This window comes from Scyliorhinus torazame, chromosome 19, assembly GCF_047496885.1.
Source record: "Scyliorhinus torazame isolate Kashiwa2021f chromosome 19, sScyTor2.1, whole genome shotgun sequence".
Taxonomy (NCBI): Eukaryota; Metazoa; Chordata; class Chondrichthyes; order Carcharhiniformes; family Scyliorhinidae; genus Scyliorhinus; species Scyliorhinus torazame.
Window position 1 is genome coordinate 15,637,326 of NC_092725.1, and position 22,419 is coordinate 15,659,744.

The 22,419-nt window shown below is 53.0% G+C and overlaps 1 protein-coding gene across 2 annotated transcripts in view; it reads left to right on the forward strand.

The window, feature by feature from the left end:
* Window positions 1–1,378: 1,378 nt before the first annotated feature.
* Window positions 1,379–22,419, forward strand: part of LOC140396027 (RUS family member 1-like) — a 111,997-nt gene continuing 90,956 nt past the window's right edge. The window contains exons 1-4 of one of the 2 annotated variants that reach the window (XM_072484083.1): window positions 1,379–1,468; window positions 4,089–4,254; window positions 5,705–5,782; window positions 10,829–10,943. In XM_072484083.1, the coding sequence (XP_072340184.1) occupies window positions 4,108–4,254; window positions 5,705–5,782; window positions 10,829–10,943 (340 nt within the window). In that variant the 5' untranslated portion in view covers window positions 1,379–1,468; window positions 4,089–4,107. Of the gene's footprint in view, window positions 1,469–4,069; window positions 4,255–5,704; window positions 5,783–10,828; window positions 10,944–22,419 lie in introns of those variants that run through there. The other variant, XM_072484082.1, reaches the window with a different exon arrangement.

Sequence of the window (22,419 nt, forward strand, 5' to 3'; positions counted from 1 at the left end):
CAGCTAGTTAGAGGGGAGTAAGATTACAGTTATAACCAGCTGGTTAGAGGGGAGTAAGATTACAGTTATAACTAGCTGGTTAGTGGGGAGTAAGGTTACAGTTATAACCAGCTAGTTAGAGGGGAGTAAGATTACAGATGTAGCCAGCTAGTTAGAGGGGAGTAAGATTACAGTTATAACCAGCTAGTTAGTGGGGAGTAAGACTACAGTTAAAACCAGCTAGTTAGAGAGTAAGATTACAGTTATAACCAGCTAGTTAGTGGGGAGTAAGACTACAGTTATAACCAGCTAGTTAGTGGGGAGTAAGACTACAGTTAAAACCAGCTAGTTAGTGGGGAGTAATACTACAGTTATAACCAGCTAGTTAGAGGGGAGTAAGGTTACAGCTAGTTAGAGGGGAGTAAGGTTACAGCTAGTTAGTGGGGAGTAAGGTTACAGTTATAACCAGCTAGTTAGTGGGGAGTAAGATTACAGTTATAACCGCTAGTTAGAGGAGAGTAAGGTTACAGCTAGTTAGAGGGGAGTAAGGTTCCAGCTAGTCAGTGGGGAGTAAGGTTACAGCTAGTTAGAGGGGAGTAAGGTTCCAGCTAGTCAGTGGGGAGTAAGGTTACAGCTAGTTAGAGGAGAGTAAGGTTACAGCTAGTTAGAGGAGAGTAAGGTTACAGCTAGTTAGAAGGGAGTAAGGTTACAGCTAGTTAGTGGGGAGTAAGGTTACAGTTATAACCAGCTAGTTAGTGGGGAGTAAGATTACAGTTATAACCGCTAGTTAGAGGAGAGTAAGGTTACAGCTAGTTAGAGGGGAGTAAGGTTCCAGCTAGTCAGTGGGGAGTAAGGTTACAGCTAGTTAGAGGGGAGTAAGGTTCCAGCTAGTCAGTGGGGAGTAAGGTTACAGCTAGTTAGAGGAGAGTAAGGTTACAGCTAGTTAGAGGAGAGTAAGGTTACAGCTAGTTAGAAGGGAGTAAGGTTACAGCTAGTTAGTGGGGAGTAAGGTTACAGCTAGTTAGTGGGGAGTAAGGTTACAGCTAGTCAGTGGGTTAGCAGTGTTTCAGTTACTATTAGTGAGCAGTAACCAGTTAGCAGGTTGAGGTAGTTGCTGGTTAGCGACCCCCCCCCTCCCCACACTCACTCAGTGGGCAGCTCTCCCCGTGCGGCCAGTGCCGGCTCTGCAGCCTCTCTCCCTCCGGCCGCTCTCTCCCCGGTGACCGCTCCGTCCGGCCGCTCCCACCGACTGAGCGCCGGCGGATGTGGGAGTCCCCCCCGGGCCCCACCCCCATCCCGCCGGCCCCGCCCCATTGGCTGGCCGCCGCTCCGGCCCCGCCCCCGCCGCACCCCATTGGTCCGGGCGGCGCTGACCTCAGCGGCCTTGGCTCCGCCCGTCGCTCCCGGCCCCGCCCCTCGCCACTTGATTGGAGGGCGGTCAGGAGCTCGCGGGGCTGTGTTCGCCTCTCCCATTCCCCCATTGGACCGGGTGAGTGGACGGCGGGGGAAGGGGGGAGAGGCGGCTGCGCGCTGGCGGCCGTTGGGGGATGGGGAGAAGCGCCTGCGCACTGCCGGCCGTTTGGGAGGGGGGGACGCGCCTGCGCGCTGCTGGACGGCCGTTAGCGGGACGGGGCCTAGTGACGGATTCAAAAAACAACGGATGCTGCGCACGCAGCCAGAAGGTGAACGACCAATAGGAATCATCCACAGGGAACCAATAGGAATCCGCCTTATCCCCAGGAATTCGCCTCTTATCCATAGGGAACCAATAGGAATCCGCCTCACATTCCGGGGAACCAATAGGAATCCGCCTCCCATTCCAGGGGAGCCAATAGGAATCCGCCTGTTATCGGTAGGGAACCAATAGGAATTCGCTTCTCATCCCAGGGAACGAATAGAAATCCGCCTCTCATCCACGGGGAACCAATAGGAGTCTGCCTCATCCACAGGGAACCAATAGGAATCCGCCCCTTATCCTCGGGGAACCAATAGGAATCCTCCTCTTATCCCCGGTGAACCAATAGGAATCCAACTCTTATCCCTGGAGAACCAATAGGAATCCGACTCTCATCCCCGGGGAACCAATGGGAATCCGACTCATCCCTGGGGAACCAATAGGACTCCGACTCTGATCCCTGGGGAACCAATAGGAATCCAACTCTCATCCCTGGAGAACCAATAGGAATCCGACTCTCATCCCTGGGGAACCAATAGGAATCCGACTCTCATCCCTGGGGAACCAATAGGAATCCGACTCTCATCCCTGGGGAACCAATAGGAATCCAACTCTCATCCCCGGGGATCCAATAGGAATCCGACTCTCATCCCTGGGGAACCAATGGAAATCCGACTCTCATCCCCGGGGAACCAATAGGAATCCGACTCTCATCCCCGGGGAACCAATGGGAATCCGACTCTCATCCCTGGGGAACCAATGGGAATCCGACTCTCATCCCTGGGGAACCAATGGGAATCCGACTCTCATCCCTGGGGAACCAATAGGAATCCAACACTCATCCCTGGGGAACCAATAGGAATCCAACACTCATCCCTGGGGAACCAATAGGAATCCAACACTCATCCCCGGGGAACCAATGGGAATGCAAGTCTCGAGTGGCTAGGCAGAGAGTCTGAGTAAATCTGTATGGAGGAGGGTATAGATTATATATGTTACACAGGGTAGAGATGGGCGTATAGATTATATACATTATACCTCGGAGGGAGTGTATAAATTATATACAGCGCACTGGGGAATGATATAGATTATATACATTCCCCCAGTGAGTGGAGAGCGTATAGATTATATACGTGAAGTCCCGGTGACAAGCAGCGGGAGTGTAGAATCCTGCTGCCAGTGAACGGCGCACCCCCAAGAAACACGTGGCTGGGCGGGGAGGGGGATAAACCAGCCCTATATACATAGGAAAGAGGGAGCATATAGATTATACACATTACATGGAAAGAGGGAGCATATACATTACATAGGTTACACAGGGGAGGGAAGCATATGGATTATACACCTTACGCCGGAGATATGGGCAGCACGGTAGCACAGTGGTTAGCACAGTGGTTAGTCTTGTGGCTTCACAGCTCCAGGGTCCCAGGTTCGATTCCTGCTTGGGTCACTGTCTGTGCGGAGTCTGCACGTCCTCCCCGTGTCTGCGTGGGTTTCCTCCAGGTGCTCCGGTTTCCCCCCACAAGTCCCACAAGACGTGCTGTCAGGTGAATTGGACATTCTGAATTCTCCCTCCGTGGCGCAACACCGAGGGCCGAAGGGCCTGTACTGCGCTGTAATGTTCTATGTTCTATGAACCCGAAGAGGCGCCGGAGTGTGGCGACGAGGGGATTCTCACAGCAACTTTATTGCCGCGTTAGTGTAAGCCGAGTTGCTTTGGTCTCCACACTCACGGACGGACGGACAGGCTCGCGTTGGAGGCAGTTCAGAGTCGGGTCCCCGGGGATGCTTCGCGGGAAGAAACTGGGAGGTCTGTCTGACGAGGAGAGTTTAGGCAGGTTGGGCCCCCCCCCCCCTCCGCACCCATCGTAGTTTAGAAGAGCGAGAGTTGATCTGATTGAAACGTCTCAGATTCCGGGCGGGGGGACCTCGACAGGGCGGACGTGAGAGGATGATGTCACGCCGCAGGGGGAATTTCGAACGAGGTCGCGGGGGGGGGGGGGGGGGGGGGGGAGACAGCACAGTGTCAGAATAAGGGGGTCTCCCATTGGAGGCGACGATGAGGAGGGATTTCTCCTCTCAGAGAGGGGTTTGTGGAATTCTCTTTTCCCGCACCCCCCCTCTCGGAGAGCAGAGGGGTCGGCCACTCATTGTATATATTCGCGGCCGGGTTAGGCAGATGTCTGATTTTCGAGGGGAGGTGAGGCCGATGGGGGGGAGAAAGAGAGGAGAATGGAGTGGCGGTTACAATCAGATCAGACAGGATCTTAGCGAATGGTGGGGTAGCAGGGTACAAGGGGTCGAATGGCCCACTCTTGCTCTTAATCCCTATGCTCTTACAGCAATAATGCAGAGAGAGTGACTGAGTGATGAAGAGTATCCCAAGATCCTCATCTGTCCCCTCACTCCACCCCTCCTCCCGACCCTCTCACAGTCACCCAGGGCAGGTCGTCATGGCCGAGGAGGAGGCAGGCCTTCTCTGCACCGAACGCTACAGCGCCCACCGCAGCAGACGCTACTTCCAGCTGCCCGATGGGCAGCTCCTCCGAAGGTCGGAGCGAGGGACGGAGGCGACCCAGTCCGTGGCCGACGTCTTCACGGTGAGCCCCCGGGTTTGGGCGTGCGGCAGGGAGGTTTGCGGGGGGGGGGGGGCGGGCATGGATGGCAAAGAGGGGCGGGCGGCAGGGATGGTGGAGGGGCAGAGAGTGGGTGTGCGGAACGCTAGAACGTGGGATCGGAGAGGCGGGACAGAGAGAGTGAGGGAGAGAGAGAGAGAGAGAGGAGATTGAGCTGGATGGAGAGAGTGAGACAGATGGAAAGAGAGTGAGACAGACAGACAAAGATGGAGAAAGAGTGAGACAGAGAGAAACAGACAGAAAGAGAGAGGGAGAGACATAGATGAAGGGGAGAGAGAGAGCGAGAGGCAGAGAGAAAGGGGGAGACACAGAGAAAGAGAGCTGAGTGAGACAGAGACAGAGAGTGACTGAAAGAGCAACAGAAAGTGCGGGACAGAGGGAGAGAGAGACAGGGAGAGAGACAGAGGGAGTGACAGAGAGGGAGACAAGCGAAACAGAAGGAGAGAGACAGAGGGAGAGAGGGAGACAGATGGAGAGAGACAAAGAGTGTGAGAGAGTGGGACAGAGAAAAAGAGATAGAGACAGAGAGACAGCGATGTAGAGAGAGAGAGAGTGACGGATGGAGAGAGACAGAGGGAGAATGACAGAGAGTGAGAGACAGACACAGAGAGAGAGAGAGTGGGATGAAGAAAAAGAGAGAGAGACAGCGACGGAGCGAGGGGTAGCACCGTGAGTGATGGGCTGAGTGGCTTTCTGCTGAAACTCTGATTGTGGGTGAGTTATGCTGTGTGAATGGTATCGTTGGAGATCATTCCTCTTCATCACCTTCGAATCGTCCAATCTGCAAACCCTACGCTGCAGAAGGAGGGCTTTCGAACTCCTCCGCCCCTGCCCCCACCCCTCTTCACCTTCGCATGCCAGGACCAGCATCCTCCAGGCGGCGGCCCTCTGGTTAACCCCCGCCACTGTGCCGCCGGACACACTCCCTCCTCAGAGCCTCGATTCCCAACCCCCCTTCCCGATTGCGAGGTAGCCGCGAATAAATCTTCCCCCTGACCCTTCTCCGCTGGCAGGATGACAGTCCCAGCTCCTCGGGTCCCTCCCACGTGAAGCCTTCCCCCATCACTCTCCTCAAGGATGTCCGCCCAGCCCATATCGTTCCTCGGCTCCCCGCTGCCACCACGTTGCGTCGGCAGCGAGTGCCGGATCATTGAAACTCGCCAGGGGAAAAAAAAGTTATTCCTCACGCTCCCGCCGCTCCCCCAACTTTCCCGAGGCAGCGTTAACCCTGTGTCGCCCCGGGTCATCGTACCGTCGACCACTGGGAAGAGGTTTCCTATGCCCACCTTGCCAATCCTGTCACCATCTTGTCACAACTATGGCAGCTCTGCCCCCTCGATCTCCTTCAGTCCGAGGTGAACGACCCCCCCCCGCCCAGCTTTTCCAACGCTAACCTACTGTGTCTGTCTTTCAGTCGGTGTTCCTGCCTCAAGGTTACCCAGACAGCGTGAGCGATGACTATGTGTCCTACCAAATCTGGGACACTGTGCAGGTCAGTGAGCACACCACAGCTCTAGTTAGAAAGTGTATCTAACACACTGTGACACTGTCCTAGAGGGGAAAAGGACAGTGCATCTAACACACTGTGGCACTGTCCCAGAGGGGGAAAGGATTGTGTATCTAACACACTGTGACTCCCGGTCCCAGAGGGGGAAAGGACAGTGTATCTAACACACTGTGAGACCCGGTCCCAGAGGGGGAAAGGACAGTGTATCTAACACACTGTGACACTGTCCCAAAGGGGGAAAGGACAGTGTATCTAACACACTGTGGCACTGTCCCAGAGGCGGAAAGGACAGTGTATCTAACACACTGTGACACCTTCCCAGAGGGGGAAAGGACAGAGTATCTAACACACTGTGACACCCGGTCCCAGAGGGGGAAAGGACAGTGTATCTAACACACTGTGACACCCGGTCCCAGAGGGGGAAAGGACAGTGTATCTAACACACTGTGACACCCGGTCCCAGAGGGGGAAAGGACAGTGTATCTAACACACTGTGACACCCGGTCCCAGAGGGGGAAAGGACAGTGTATCTAACACACTGTGACACTGTCCCAGAGGGGGAAAGGACAGTGTATCTAACACACTGTGACACTGTCCCAGAGGGGGAAAGGACAGTGTATCTAACACACTGTGACACTGTCCCAGAGGGGGAAAGGACAGTGTATCTAACACACTGTGACACCCGGTCCCAGAGGGGGAAAGGACAGTGTATCTAACACACTGTGACACTGTCCCAGAGGGGGAAAGGACAGTGTATCTAACACACTGTGACACTGTCCCAGAGGGGGAAAGGACATTGTATCTAACACACTGTGACACCCGGTCCCAGAGGGGGAAAGGACAGTGTATCTAACACACTGTGACACTGTCCCAGAGGGAGAAAGGACATTGTATGTAACACACTGTGACACCCGGTCCCAGAGGGGGAAAGGACAGTGTATCTAACACACTGTGACACTGTCCCAGAGGGGGAAAGGACAGTGTATCTAACACACTGTGACACTGTCCCAGAGGGGGAAAGGACAGTGTATCTAACACACTGTGACACTGTCCCAGAGGGGGAAAGGACAGTGTATCTAACACTCTGTGACACTGTCCCAGAGGGGGAAAGGACAGTGTATCTAACACACTGTGACACCCGGTCCCAGAGGGGGAAAGGACAGTGTATCTAACACACTGTGACACTGTCCCAGAGGGGGAAAGGACAGTGTATCTAACACACTGTGACACCCGGTCCCAGAGGGGGAAAGGACAGTGTATCTACACACTGTGACACCCGGTCCCAGAGGGGGAAAGGACAGTGTATCTAACACACTGTGACACTGTCCCAGAGGGGGAAAGGACAGTGTATCTAACACACTGTGACACTGTCCCAGAGGGGGAAAGGACAGTGTATCTAACACACTGTGACACTGTCCCAGAGGGGGAAAGGACAGTGTATCTAACACACTGTGACACCCGGTCCCAGAGGGGGAAAGGACAGTGTATCTAACACACTGTGACACTGTCCCAGAGGGGGAAAGGACATTGTATGTAACACACTGTGACACCCGGTCCCAGAGGGGGAAAGGACAGTGTATCTAACACACTGTGACACTGTCCCAGAGGGGGAAAGGACAGTGTATCTAACACACTGTGACACTGTCCCAGAGGGGGAAAGGACAGTGTATCTAACACACTGTGACACTGTCCCAGAGGGGGAAAGGACAGTGTATCTAACACTCTGTGACACTGTCCCAGAGGGGGAAAGGACAGTGTATCTAACACACTGTGACACCCGGTCCCAGAGGGGGAAAGGACAGTGTATCTAACACACTGTGACACTGTCCCAGAGGGGGAAAGGACAGTGTATCTAACACACTGTGACACCCGGTCCCAGAGGGGGAAAGGACAGTGTATCTACACACTGTGACACCCGGTCCCAGAGGGGGAAAGGACAGTGTATCTAACACACTGTGACACTGTCCCAGAGGGGGAAAGGACAGTGTATCTAACACACTGTGACACTGTCCCAGAGGGGGAAAGGACAGTGTATCTAACACACTGTGACACTGTCCCAGAGGGGGAAAGGACAGTGTATCTAACACACTGTGACACCCGGTCCCAGAGGGGGAAAGGACAGTGTATCTAACACACTGCGACACCCGGTCCCAGAGGGGGAAAGGACAGTGTATCTATCACACTGTGACACTGTCCCAGAGGGGGAAAGGACAGTGTATCTAACACACTTTGACACTGTCCCAGAGGGGGAAAGGACAGTGTATCTAACACACTGTGACACTGTCCCAGAGGGGGAAAGGACAGTGTTTCTAACACACTGTGACACCCGGTCCCAGAGGGGGAAAGGACAGTGTATCTAACACACTGTGACACCCGGTCCCAGAGGGGGAAAGGACAGTGTATCTAACACACTGTGACACTGTCCCAGAGGGGGAAAGGACAGTGTTTCTAACACACTGTGACACCCGGTCCCAGAGGGGGAAAGGACAGTGTATCTAACACACTGTGACACTGTCCCAGAGGGGGAAAGGACAGTGTATCTAACACACTGTGACACTGTCCCAGAGGGGGAAAGGACAGTGTATCTAACACACTGTGACACTGTCCCAGAGGGGGAAAGGACAGTGTATCTAACACACTGTGACACTGTCCCAGAGGGGGAAAGGACAGTGCATCTAACACACTGTGACACTGTCCCGGAGGGGGAAAGGACAGTGTATCTAACACACTGTGACACCCGGTCCCAGAGGGGGAAAGGACAGTGTATCTAACACACTGTGACACTGTCCCAGAGGGGGAAAGGACAGTGTATCTAACACACTGTGACACTGTCCCAGAGGGGGAAAGGACAGTGTATCTAACACACTGTGACACTGTCCCAGAGGGGGAAAGGACAGTGTATCTAACACACTGTGACACTGTCCCAGAGGGGGAAAGGACAGTGTATCTAACACACTCGTCACCCGGTCTCAGAGGGGCAAAGGACAGTGTATCTAACGCACTGTGACACCCGGTCCCAGAGAGGGAAAGGACAGTGTATCTAACACACTGTGACACTGTCCCAGAGGGGGAAAGGACAGTGTATCTAACACACTGTGACACCCGGTCCCAGAGGGGGAAAGGACAGTGTATCTAACGCACTGTGACACTGTCCCAGAGGGGGAAAGGACAGTGTATCTAACACACTGTGACACTGTCCCAGAGGGGGAAAGGACAGTGTATCTAACACACTGTGACACCCGGTCCCAGAGGGGGAAAGGACAGTGTATCTAACGCACTGTGACACTGTCCCAGAGGGGGAAAGGACAGTGTATCTAACACACTGTGACACAGTCCCAGAGGGGGAAAGGACAGTGTATCTAACACACTGTGACACCCGGTCCCAGAGGGGGAAAGGACAGTGTATCTAACACACTGTGACACCCGGTCCCAGAGGAGGAAAGGACAGTGTATCTAACACACTGTGACACTGTCCCAGAGGGGGAAAGGACAGTGTATCTCACACACTGTGACACCCGGTCCCAGAGAGGGAAAGGACAGTGTATCTAACACACTGTGACACCCGGTCCCAGAGGGGGAAAGGACAGTGTATCTAGCACACTGTGACACCCGGTCTCAGAGGGGGAAAGGACAGTGTATCTAACACACTGTGACACCCGGTCCCAGAGGGGGAAAGGACAGTGTATCTAACACACTGTGACACTGTCCCAGAGGGGGAAAGGACAGTGTATCTAACACACTGTGACACTGTCCCAGAGGGGGAAAGGACAGTGTATCTAACACACTGTGACACCCGGTCCCAGAGGGGGAAAGGACAGTGTATCTCACACACTGTGACACCCGGTCCCAGAGGGGGAAAGGACAGTGTATCTAACACACTGTGACAGCCAGTCCCAGAGGGGTAAAGGACAGTGTATCTAACACACTGTGACACCCGGTCTCAGAGGGGGAAAGGACAGTGTATCTAACACACTGTGACACCCGGTCCCAGAGGGGGAAAGGACAGTGTATCTAACACACTGTGACACTGTCCCAGAGGGGGAAAGGACAGTGTATCTAACACACTGTGACACTGTCCCAGAGGGGGAAAGGACAGTGTATCTAACACACTGTGACACCCGGTCCCAGAGGGGGAAAGGACAGTGTATCTCACACACTGTGACACCCGGTCCCAGAGGGGGAAAGGACAGTGTATCTAACACACTGTGACACCCGGTCCCAGAGGGGGAAAGGACAGTGTATCTAACACACTGTGACACCCGGTCCCAGAGGGGGAAAGGGCAGTGTATCTAACACACTGTGACACCCGGTCCCAGAGGGGGAAAGGACAGTGTATCTAACACACTGTGACACTGTCCCAGAGGGGGAAAGGACAGTGTATCTAACACACTGTGACACTGTCCCAGAGGGGGAAGGACAGTGTATCTAACACACTGTGACACCCGGTCCCAGAGGGGGAAAGGACAGTGTATCTAACACACTGTGACACTGTCCCAGAGGGGGAAAGGACAGTGTATCTAACACACTGTGACACTGTCCCAGAGGGGGAAAGGACAGTGTATCTAACACACTGTGACACTGTCCCAGAGGGGGAAAGGACAGTGTATCTAACACTCTGTGACACTGTCCAAGAGGGGGAAAGGACAGTGTATCTAACACACTGTGACACAGTCCCAGAGGGGGAAAGGACAGTGTATCTAACACACTGTGACACTGTCCCAGAGGGGGAAAGGACAGTGTATCTAACACACTGTGACACCCAGTCCCAGAGGGAGAAAGGACAGTGTATCTAACACACTGTGACACCCGGTCCCAGAGGGGGAAAGGACAGTGTATCTAACTCACTGTGACACCCGGTCCCAGAGGGGGAAAGAACAGTGTATCTAACACACTGTGACACTGTCCCAGAGGGGGAAAGGACAGTGTATCTAACTCACTGTGACACCCCGTCCCAGAGGGGGAAAGGACAGAGTATCTAACACACTGTGACACCCACATCCTGGTCTTACTTGACTCTGTTTTTGATGACAGGCGTTTGCCAGCAGTATAACTGGGACCCTCGCCACACAAGCCATTCTGAAGGGTGTCGGGGTCGGTGACACCACAGCCACTGTTACTGCCGCCTCCATAACCTGGATACTGAAAGGTATGTGCCACTTGTCAAACTCCCTCTCTGAGGGAGATATCTGTACACTGACTGGTGTCTCTCAGTCCCCCCTCTCTCTCAGGGAGATATCTGTACACTGACTGGTGTCTCTCAGTCCCCTCTCTCTCAGGGAGATATCTGTACACTGACTGGTGTCTCTCAGTCTCCCCTCTCTCTCAGGGAGATATCTGTACACTGACTGGTGTCTCTCAGTCCCCTCTCTCTCAGGGAGATATCTGTACACTGACTGGTGTCTCTCAGTCTCCCCTCTCTCTCAGGGAGATATCTGTACACTGACTGGTGTCTCTCAGTCCCCTCTCTCTCTCAGGGAGATATCTGTACACTGACTGGTGTCTCTCAGTCCCCCCTCTCTCTCTCAGGGAGATATCTGTACTCTGACTGGTGTCTCTCAGTCCCCTCTCTCTCAGGGAGATATCTGTACACTGACTGGTGTCTCTCAGTCCCCTCTCTCTCTCAGGGAGATATCTGTACACTGACTGGTGTCTCTCAGTCCCCTCTCTCTCAGGGAGATATCTGTACACTGACTGGTGTCTCTCAGTCCCCTCTCTCTCTCAGGGAGATATCTGTACACTGACTGGTGTCTCTCAGTCCCCTCTCTCAGGGAGATATCTGTACACTGACTGGTGTCTCTCAGTCCCCTCTCTCTCAGGGAGATATCTGTACACGGACTGGTGTCTCTCAGTCCCCTCTCTCAGGGAGATATCTGTACACTGACTGGTGTCTCTCAGTCCCCTCTCTCTCAGGGAGATATCTGTACACTGACTGGTGTCTCTCAGTCCCCTCTCTCTCTCAGGGAGATATCTGTACACTGACTGGTGTCTCTCAGTCCCCTCTCTCAGGGAGATATCTGTACACTGACTGGTGTCTCTCAGTCCCCTCTCTCAGGGAGATATCTGTACACTGACTGGTGTCTCTCAGTCCCCTCTCTCTCTCAGAGTGATATCTGTACACTGACTGGTGTCTCTCAGTCCCCTCTCTCTCTCAGGGAGATATCTGTACACTGACTGGTGTCTCTCAGTCCCCTCTCTCTCAGGGAGATATCTGTACACTGACTGGTGTCTCTCAGTCCCCTCTCTCTCTCAGGGAGATATCTGTACACTGACTGGTGTCTCTCAGTCCCCTCTCTCAGGGAGATATCTGTACACTGACTGGTGTCTCTCAGTCCCCTCTCTCTCAGGGAGATATCTGTACACGGACTGGTGTCTCTCAGTCCCCTCTCTCAGGGAGATATCTGTACACTGACTGGTGTCTCTCAGTCCCCTCTCTCTCAGGGAGATATCTGTACACTGACTGGGGTCTCTCAGTCCCCTCTCTCTCTCAGGGAGATATCTGTACACTGACTGGTGTCTCTCAGTCATCTCTCTCTCAGGGAGATATCTGTACACTGACTGGTGTCTCTCAGTCCTCTCTCTCTCAGGGAGATATCTGTACACTGACTGGTGTCTCTCAGTCCTCTCTCTCTCAGGGAGATATCTGAACACTGACTGTTGTCTCTCAGTCCCCTCTCTCTCTCTCAGGGAGATAACTGTACACTGACTGGTGTCTCTCAGTCCCCTCTCTCTCAGCAAGATATCTGTACACTGACTGGTGTCTCTCAGTTGCCTCTCTCTCAGGGAAATATCTGTACACTGACTGGTGTCTCTCAGTCCCCTCTCTCAGGGAGGTATCTGTACACTGACTGGTGTCTCTCAGTCCCCTCTCTCTCAGGGAAATATCTGTACACTGACTGGTGTCTCTCAGTCCCCTCTCTCAGGGAGGTATCTGTACACTGACTGGTGTCTCTCAGTCCCCTCTCTCTCAGGGAAATATCTGTACACTGACTGGTGTCTCTCAGTCCCCTCTCTCTCCCAGGTAGATATCTGTACACTGACTGGTGTCTCTCAGTCCCCCCTCTCTCTCAGGGAGATATCTGTACACTGACTGGTGTCTCTCAGTCCCCTCTCTCTCAGTGAGATATCTGTACACTGACTGATGTCTCTCAGTCCCCCCTCTCTCTCAGGGAGATATCTGTACACTGACTGGTGTCTCTCAGTCCCCTCTCTCTCAGGGAGATATCTGTACACTGACTGGTGTCTCTCAGTCCCCTCTCTCTCAGGGAGATATCTGTACACTGACTGGTGTCTGTCAGTCCCCTCTCTCTCTCAGGGAGATATCTGTACACTGACTGGTGTCTCTCAGTCCCCTCTCTCAGGGAGATATCTGTACACTGACTGGTGTCTCTCAGTCCCCTCTCTCTCAGGGAGATATCTGTACACGGACTGGTGTCTCTCAGTCCCCTCTCTCAGGGAGATATCTGTACACTGACTGGTGTCTCTCAGTCCCCTCTCTCTCAGGGAGATATCTGTACACTGACTGGTGTCTCTCAGTCCCCTCTCTCTCTCAGGGAGATATCTGTACACTGACTGGTGTCTCTCAGTCATCTCTCTCTCAGGGAGATATCTGTACACTGACTGGTGTCTCTCAGTCCTCTCTCTCTCAGGGAGATATCTGTACACTGACTGGTGTCTCTCAGTCCTCTCTCTCTCAGGGAGATATCTGAACACTGACTGTTGTCTCTCAGTCCCCTCTCTCTCTCTCAGGGAGATAACTGTACACTGACTGGTGTCTCTCAGTCCCCTCTCTCTCAGGGAGATATCTGTACACTGACTGGTGTCTCTCAGTCGCCTCTCTCTCAGGGAAATATCTGTACACTGACTGGTGTCTCTCAGTCCCCTCTCTCAGGGAGGTATCTGTACACTGACTGGTGTCTCTCAGTCCCCTCTCTCTCAGGGAAATATCTGTACACTGACTGGTGTCTCTCAGTCCCCTCTCTCAGGGAGGTATCTGTACACTGACTGGTGTCTCTCAGTCCCCTCTCTCTCAGGGAAATATCTGTACACTGACTGGTGTCTCTCAGTCCCCTCTCTCTCCCAGGTAGATATCTGTACACTGACTGGTGTCTCTCAGTCCCCCCTCTCTCTCAGGGAGATATCTGTACACTGACTGGTGTCTCTCAGTCCCCTCTCTCTCAGGGAGATATCTGTACACTGACTGATGTCTCTCAGTCCCCCCTCTCTCTCAGGGAGATATCTGTACACTGACTGGTGTCTCTCAGTCCCCTCTCTCTCAGGGAGATATCTGTACACTGACTGGTGTCTCTCAGTCCTCTCTCTCTCTCAGGGAGATATCTGTACACTGACTGGTGTCTCTCAGTCCCCTCTCTCTCAGGGAGATATCTGTACACTGACTGGTGTCTCTCAGTCCTCTCTCTCTCAGGGAGATATCTGTACACTGACTGGTGTCTCTCAGTCCCCTCTCTCCCAGGGAGATATCTGTACACTGACTGGTGTCTCTCAGTCCCCTCTCTCTCAGGGAGATATCTGTACACTGACTGGTGTCTCTCAGTCCCCTCTCTCTCTCGGGGAGATATCTGTACACTGACTGGTGTCTCTCAGTCCTCTCTCTCTCAGGGAGATATCTGTACACTGACTGGTGTCTCTCAGTCCCCTCTCTCCCAGGGAGATATCTGTACACTGACTGGTGTCTCTCAGTCCCCTCTCTCTCAGGGAGATATCTGTACACTGACTGGTGTCTCTCAGTCCCCTCTCTCTCTCGGGGAGATATCTGTACACTGACTGGTGTCTCTCAGTCCCCTCTCTCTCTCGGGGAGATATCTGTACACTGACTGGTGTCTCTCAGTCCCCTCTCTCTCAGGGTGATATCTTTACACTGACTGGTGTCTCTCAGTCCCCTCTCTCTCAGGGAGATATCTGTACACTGACTGGTGTGTCTCAGTCCTCTCTCTCTCTCTCAGGGAGATATCTGTACACTGACTGGTGTCTCTCAGTCCCCTCTCTCTCTCAGGGAGATATCTGTACACTGACTGGTGTCTCTCAGTGCCCTCTCTCTCAGGGAGATATCTGTTCACTGACTGGTGACTCTCAGTCCCCCCTCTCTCAGGGAGATATCTGTACACTGACTGTGTCTCTCAGTGACCTCTCTCTCTCTCTGGGAGATATCTGTACACTGACTGTTGTCTCTCAGTCCCCTGTATCTCAGGGAGATATCTGTACACTGACTGATGATTCTCAGTCCTCTCTCTCAGGGAGATATCTGTACACTGACTGGTGTCTCTCAGTCCCCTCTCTCCCAGGGAGATATCTGTACACTGACTGGTGTCTCTCAGTCCCCTCTCTCTCTCAGGGAGATATCTGTACACTGACTGGTGTCTCTCAGTCCCCCCTCTCTCTCAGGGAGATATCTGTACACTGACTGGTGTCTCTCAGTCCCCCCTCTCTCTCAGGGAGATATCTGTACACTAACTGGTGTCTCTCAGTCCCCTCTCTCTCAGGGAGATATCTGTACACTGACTGGTGTCTCTCAGTCCCCTCTCTCTCTCAGGGAGATATCTGTACACTGACTGGTGTCTCTCAGTCCCCCCTCTCTCTCAGGGAGATATCTGTACACTGACTGGTGTCTCTCAGTCCCCTCTCTCCCAGGGAGATATCTGTACACTGACTGGTGTCTCTCAGTCCCCTCTCTCTCAGGGAGATATCTGTACACTGACTGGTGTCTCTCAGTCCCCTCTCTCTCTCAGGGAGATATCTGTACACTGACTGGTGTCTCTCAGTCCTCTCTCTCTCAGGGAGATATCTGTACACTGACTGGTGTCTCTCAGTCCCCTCTCTCTCAGGGAGATATCTGTACACTGACTGGTGTCTCAGTCCCCTCTCTCTCTCAGGGAGATATCTGTACACTGACTGGTGTCTCTCAGTCCCCTCTCTCTCAGGGAGATATCTGTACACTGACTGGTGTCTCTCAGTCCCTCTCTCTCGGGGAGATATCTGTACACTGACTGGTGTCTCTCAGTCCCCTCTCTCTCTCAGGGAGATATCTGTACACTGACTGGTGTCTCTCAGTCCCCTCTCTCTCAGGGAGATATCTGTACACTGACTGGTGTCTCTCAGTCCCCTCTCTCAGGGAGATATCTGTACACTGACTGGTGTCTCTCAGTCCCCTCTCTCTCTCAGGGAGATATCTGTACACTGACTGGTGTCTCTCAGTCCCCTCTCTCTCTCAGGGAGATATCTGTACACTGACTGGTGTCTCTCAGTCCCCTCTCTCTCTCAGGGAGATATCTGTACACTGACTGGTGTCTCTCAGTCCCCCCTCTCTCTCTCAGGGAGATATCTGTACTCTGACTGGTGTCTCTCAGTCCCCTCTCTCTCAGGGAGATATCTGTACACTGACTGGTGTCTCTCAGTCCCCTCTCTCTCTCAGGGAGATATCTGTACACTGACTGGTGTCTCTCAGTCCCCTCTCTCTCAGGGAGATATCTGTACACTGACTGGTGTCTCTCAGTCCCCTCTCTCTCTCAGGGAGATATCTGTACACTGACTGGTGTCTCTCAGTCCCCTCTCTCAGGGAGATATCTGTACACTGACTGGTGTCTCTCAGTCCCCTCTCTCTCAGGGAGATATCTGTACACGGACTGGTGTCTCTCAGTCCCCTCTCTCAGGGAGATACCTGTACACTGACTGGTGTCTCTCAGTCCCCTCTCTCTCAGGGAGATATCTGTACACTGACTGGTGTCTCTCAGTCCCCTCTCTCTCTCAGGGAGATATCTGTACACTGACTGGTGTCTCTCAGTCATCTCTCTCTCAGGGAGATATCTGTACACTGACTGGTGTCTCTCAGTCCTCTCTCTCTCAGGGAGATATCTGTACACTGACTGGTGTCTCTCAGTCCTCTCTCTCTCAGGGAGATATCTGAACACTGACTGTTGTCTCTCAGTCCCCTCTCTCTCTCTCAGGCAGATAACTGTACACTGACTGGTGTCTCTCAGTCCCCTCTCTCTCAGGGAGATATCTGTACACTGACTGGTGTCTCTCAGTCGCCTCTCTCTCAGGGAAATATCTGTACACTGACTGGTGTCTCTCAGTCCCCTCTCTCAGGGAGGTATCTGTACACTGACTGGTGTCTCTCAGTCCCCTCTCTCTCAGGGAAATATCTGTACACTGACTGGTGTCTCTCAGTCCCCTCTCTCAGGGAGGTATCTGTACACTGACTGGTGTCTCTCAGTCCCCTCTCTCTCAGGGAAATATCTGTACACTGACTGGTGTCTCTCAGTCCCCTCTCTCTCCCAGGTAGATATCTGTACACTGACTGGTGTCTCTCAGTCCCCCCTCTCTCTCAGGGAGATATCTGTACACTGACTGGTGTCTCTCAGTCCCCTCTCTCTCAGGGAGATATCTGTACACTGACTGATGTCTCTCAGTCCCCCCTCTCTCTCAGGGAGATATCTGTACACTGACTGGTGTCTCTCAGTCCCCTCTCTCTCAGGGAGATATCTGTACACTGACTGGTGTCTCTCAGTCCCCTCTCTCTCAGGGAGATATCTGTACACTGACTGGTGTCTGTCAGTCCCCTCTCTCTCTCAGGGAGATATCTGTACACTGACTGGTGTCTCTCAGTCCCCTCTCTCAGGGAGATATCTGTACACTGACTGGTGTCTCTCAGTCCCCTCTCTCTCAGGGAGATATCTGTACACGGACTGGTGTCTCTCAGTCCCCTCTCTCAGGGAGATATCTGTACACTGACTGGTGTCTCTCAGTCCCCTCTCTCTCAGGGAGATATCTGTACACTGACTGGTGTCTCTCAGTCCCCTCTCTCTCTCAGGGAGATATCTGTACACTGACTGGTGTCTCTCAGTCATCTCTCTCTCAGGGAGATATCTGTACACTGACTGGTGTCTCTCAGTCCTCTCTCTCTCAGGGAGATATCTGTACACTGACTGGTGTCTCTCAGTCCTCTCTCTCTCAGGGAGATATCTGAACACTGACTGTTGTCTCTCAGTCCCCTCTCTCTCTCTCAGGGAGATAACTGTACACTGACTGGTGTCTCTCAGTCCCCTCTCTCTCAGGGAGATATCTGTACACTGACTGGTGTCTCTCAGTCGCCTCTCTCTCAGGGAAATATCTGTACACTGACTGGTGTCTCTCAGTCCCCTCTCTCAGGGAGGTATCTGTACACTGACTGGTGTCTCTCAGTCCCCTCTCTCTCAGGGAAATATCTGTACACTGACTGGTGTCTCTCAGTCCCCTCTCTCAGGGAGGTATCTGTACACTGACTGGTGTCTCTCAGTCCCCTCTCTCTCAGGGAAATATCTGTACACTGACTGGTGTCTCTCAGTCCCCTCTCTCTCCCAGGTAGATATCTGTACACTGACTGGTGTCTCTCAGTCCCCCCTCTCTCTCAGGGAGATATCTGTACACTGACTGGTGTCTCTCAGTCCCCTCTCTCTCAGGGAGATATCTGTACACTGACTGATGTCTCTCAGTCCCCCCTCTCTCTCAGGGAGATATCTGTACACTGACTGGTGTCTCTCAGTCCCCTCTCTCTCAGGGAGATATCTGTACACTGACTGGTGTCTCTCAGTCCTCTCTCTCTCTCAGGGAGATATCTGTACACTGACTGGTGTCTCTCAGTCCCCTCTCTCTCAGGGAGATATCTGTACACTGACTGGTGTCTCTCAGTCCTCTCTCTCTCAGGGAGATATCTGTACACTGACTGGTGTCTCTCAGTCCCCTCTCTCCCAGGGAGATATCTGTACACTGACTGGTGTCTCTCAGTCCCCTCTCTCTCAGGGAGATATCTGTACACTGACTGGTGTCTCTCAGTCCCCTCTCTCTCTCGGGGAGATATCTGTACACTGACTGGTGTCTCTCAGTCCTCTCTCTCTCAGGGAGATATCTGTACACTGACTGGTGTCTCTCAGTCCCCTCTCTCCCAGGGAGATATCTGTACACTGACTGGTGTCTCTCAGTCCCCTCTCTCTCAGGGAGATATCTGTACACTGACTGGTGTCTCTCAGTCCCCTCTCTCTCTCGGGGAGATATCTGTACACTGACTGGTGTCTCTCAGTCCCCTCTCTCTCTCGGGGAGATATCTGTACACTGACTGGTGTCTCTCAGTCCCCTCTCTCTCAGGGTGATATCTTTACACTGACTGGTGTCTCTCAGTCCCCTCTCTCTCAGGGAGATATCTGTACACTGACTGGTGTGTCTCAGTCCTCTCTCTCTCTCTCAGGGAGATATCTGTACACTGACTGGTGTCTCTCAGTCCCCTCTCTCTCTCAGGGAGATATCTGTACACTGACTGGTGTCTCTCAGTGCCCTCTCTCTCACGGAGATATCTGTACACTGACTGGTGACTCTCAGTCCCCCCTCTCTCAGGGAGATATCTGTACACTGACTGTGTCTCTCAGTGACCTCTCTCTCTCTCTGGGAGGATATCTGTACACTGACTGGTGTCTCTCAGTCCCCTGTATCTCAGGGAGATATCTGTACACTGACTGATGATTCTCAGTCCTCTCTCTCAGGGAGATATCTGTACACTGACTGGTGTCTCTCAGTCCCCTCTCTCCCAGGGAGATATCTGTACACTGACTGGTGTCTCTCAGTCCCCTCTCTCTCTCAGGGAGATATCTGTACACTGACTGGTGTCTCTCAGTCCCCCCTCTCTCTCAGGGAGATATCTGTACACTGACTGGTGTCTCTCAGTCCCCCCTCTCTCTCAGGGAGATATCTGTACACTAACTGGTGTCTCTCAGTCCCCTCTCTCTCAGGGAGATATCTGTACACTGACTGGTGTCTCTCAGTCCCCTCTCTCTCTCAGGGAGATATCTGTATACTGACTGGTGTCTCTCAGTCCCCCCTCTCTCTCAGGGAGATATCTGTACACTGACTGGTGTCTCTCAGTCCCCTCTCTCCCAGGGAGATATCTGTACACTGACTGGTGTCTCTCAGTCCCCTCTCTCTCAGGGAGATATCTGTACACTGACTGGTGTCTCTCAGTCCCCTCTCTCTCTCAGGGAGATATCTGTACACTGACTGGTGTCTCTCAGTCCTCTCTCTCTCAGGGAGATATCTGTACACTGACTGGTGTCTCTCAGTCCCCTCTCTCTCAGGGAGATATCTGTACACTGACTGGTGTCTCAGTCCCCTCTCTCTCTCAGGGAGATATCTGTACACTGACTGGTGTCTCTCAGTCCCCTCTCTCTCAGGGAGATATCTGTACACTGACTGGTGTCTCTCAGTCCCTCTCTCTCGGGGAGATATCTGTACACTGACTGGTGTCTCTCAGTCCCCCCTCTCAGGGAGATATCTGTACGCTGACTGGTGTCTCTCAGTCCCCCCTCTCAGGGAGATATCTGTACACTGACTGGTGACTCTCAGTCCCCTCTCTCTCTCTCAGGGAGATATCTGTACACTGACTGGTGTCTCTCAGTGCCCTCTCTCTCTCTCAGGGAGATATCTGTACACTGACTGGTGTCTCTCCGTCCCCTGTATCTCAGGGAGATATCTGTAAACTGACTGGTGATTCTCAGTCCTCTCTCTCAGGGAGATATCTGTACACTGACTGGTGTCTCTCAGTCCCCTCTCTCCCAGGGAGATATCTGTACACTGACTGGTGTCTCTCAGTCCCCTCTCTCTCAGGGAGATATCTGTACACTGACTGGTGTCTCTCAGTCATCTCTCTCAGGGAGATATCTGTACACTGACTGGTGTCTCTCAGTCTGCTCTCTCTCAGGGAGATATCTGCACACTGACTGGTGTCTCTCAGTCCCCCCTCTCTCTCAGGGAGATATCTGTACACTGACTGGTGTCTCTCAGTCCCCTCTCTCCCAGGGAGATATCTGTTCACTGACTGGTGTCTCTCAGTCCCCTCTCTCTCTCAGGGAGATATCTGTACACTGACTGGTGTCTCTCAGTGCCCTCTCTCTCAGGGAGATATCTGTACACTGACTGGTGACTCTCAGTCCCCCCTCTCTCAGGGAGATATCTGTACACTGACTGTGTCTCTCAGTGACCTCTCTCTCTCTCTGGGAGATATCTGTACACTGACTGGTGTCTCTCAGTCCCCTGTATCTCAGGGAGATATCTGTACACTGACTGATGATTCTCAGTCCTCTCTCTCAGGGAGATATCTGTACACTGACTGGTGTCTCTCAGTCCCCTCTCTCCCAGGGAGATATCTGTACACTGACTGGTGTCTCTCAGTCCCCTCTCTCTCTCAGGGAGATATCTGTACACTGACTGGTGTCTCTCAGTCCCCCCTCTCTCTCAGGGAGATATCTGTACACTGACTGGTGTCTCTCAGTCCCCCCTCTCTCTCAGGGAGATATCTGTACACTAACTGGTGTCTCTCAGTCCCCTCTCTCTCAGGGAGATATCTGTACACTGACTGGTGTCTCTCAGTCCCCTCTCTCTCTCAGGGAGATATCTGTACACTGACTGGTGTCTCTCAGTCCCCCCTCTCTCTCAGGGAGATATCTGTACACTGACTGGTTTCTCTCAGTCCCCTCTCTCCCAGGGAGATATCTGTACACTGACTGGTGTCTCTCAGTCCCCTCTCTCTCAGGGAGATATCTGTACACTAACTGGTGTCTCTCAGTCCCCTCTCTCTCAGGGAGATATCTGTACACTGACTGGTGTCTCTCAGTCCCCTCTCTCTCTCAGGGAGATATCTGTACACTGACTGGTGTCTCTCAGTCCCCCCTCTCTCTCAGGGAGATATCTGTACACTGACTGGTGTCTCTCAGTCCCCTCTCTCCCAGGGAGATATCTGTACACTGACTGGTGTCTCTCAGTCCCCTCTCTCTCTCAGGGAGATATCTGTACACTGACTGGTGTCTCTCAGTCCTCTCTCTCTCAGGGAGATATCTGTACACTGACTGGTGTCTCTCAGTCCCCTCTCTCTCAGGGAGATATCTGTACACTGACTGGTGTCTCAGTCCCCTCTCTCTCTCAGGGAGATATCTGTACACTGACTGGTGTCTCTCAGTCCCCTCTCTCTCAGGGAGATATCTGTACACTGACTGGTGTCTCTCAGTCCCTCTCTCTCGGGGAGATATCTGTACACTGACTGGTGTCTCTCAGTCCCCCCTCTCAGGGAGATATCTGTACACTGACTGGTGTCTCTCAGTCCCCCCTCTCAGGGAGATATCTGTACACTGACTGGTGACTCTCAGTCCCCTCTCTCTCTCTCAGGGAGATATCTGTACACTGACTGGTGTCTCTCAGTGCCCTCTCTCTCTCTCAGGGAGATATCTGTACACTGACTGGTGTCTCTCCGTCCCCTGTATCTCAGGGAGATATCTGTAAACTGACTGGTGATTCTCAGTCCTCTCTCTCAGGGAGATATCTGTACACTGACTGGTGTCTCTCAGTCCCCTCTCTCCCAGGGAGATATCTGTACACTGACTGGTGTCTCTCAGTCCCCTCTCTCTCAGGGAGATATCTGTACACTGACTGGTGTCTCTCAGTCATCTCTCTCAGGGAGATATCTGTACACTGACTGGTGTCTCTCAGTCTGCTCTCTCTCAGGGAGATATCTGCACACTGACTGGTGTCTCTCAGTCCCCCCTCTCTCTCAGGGAGATATCTGTACACTGACTGGTGTCTCTCAGTCCCCT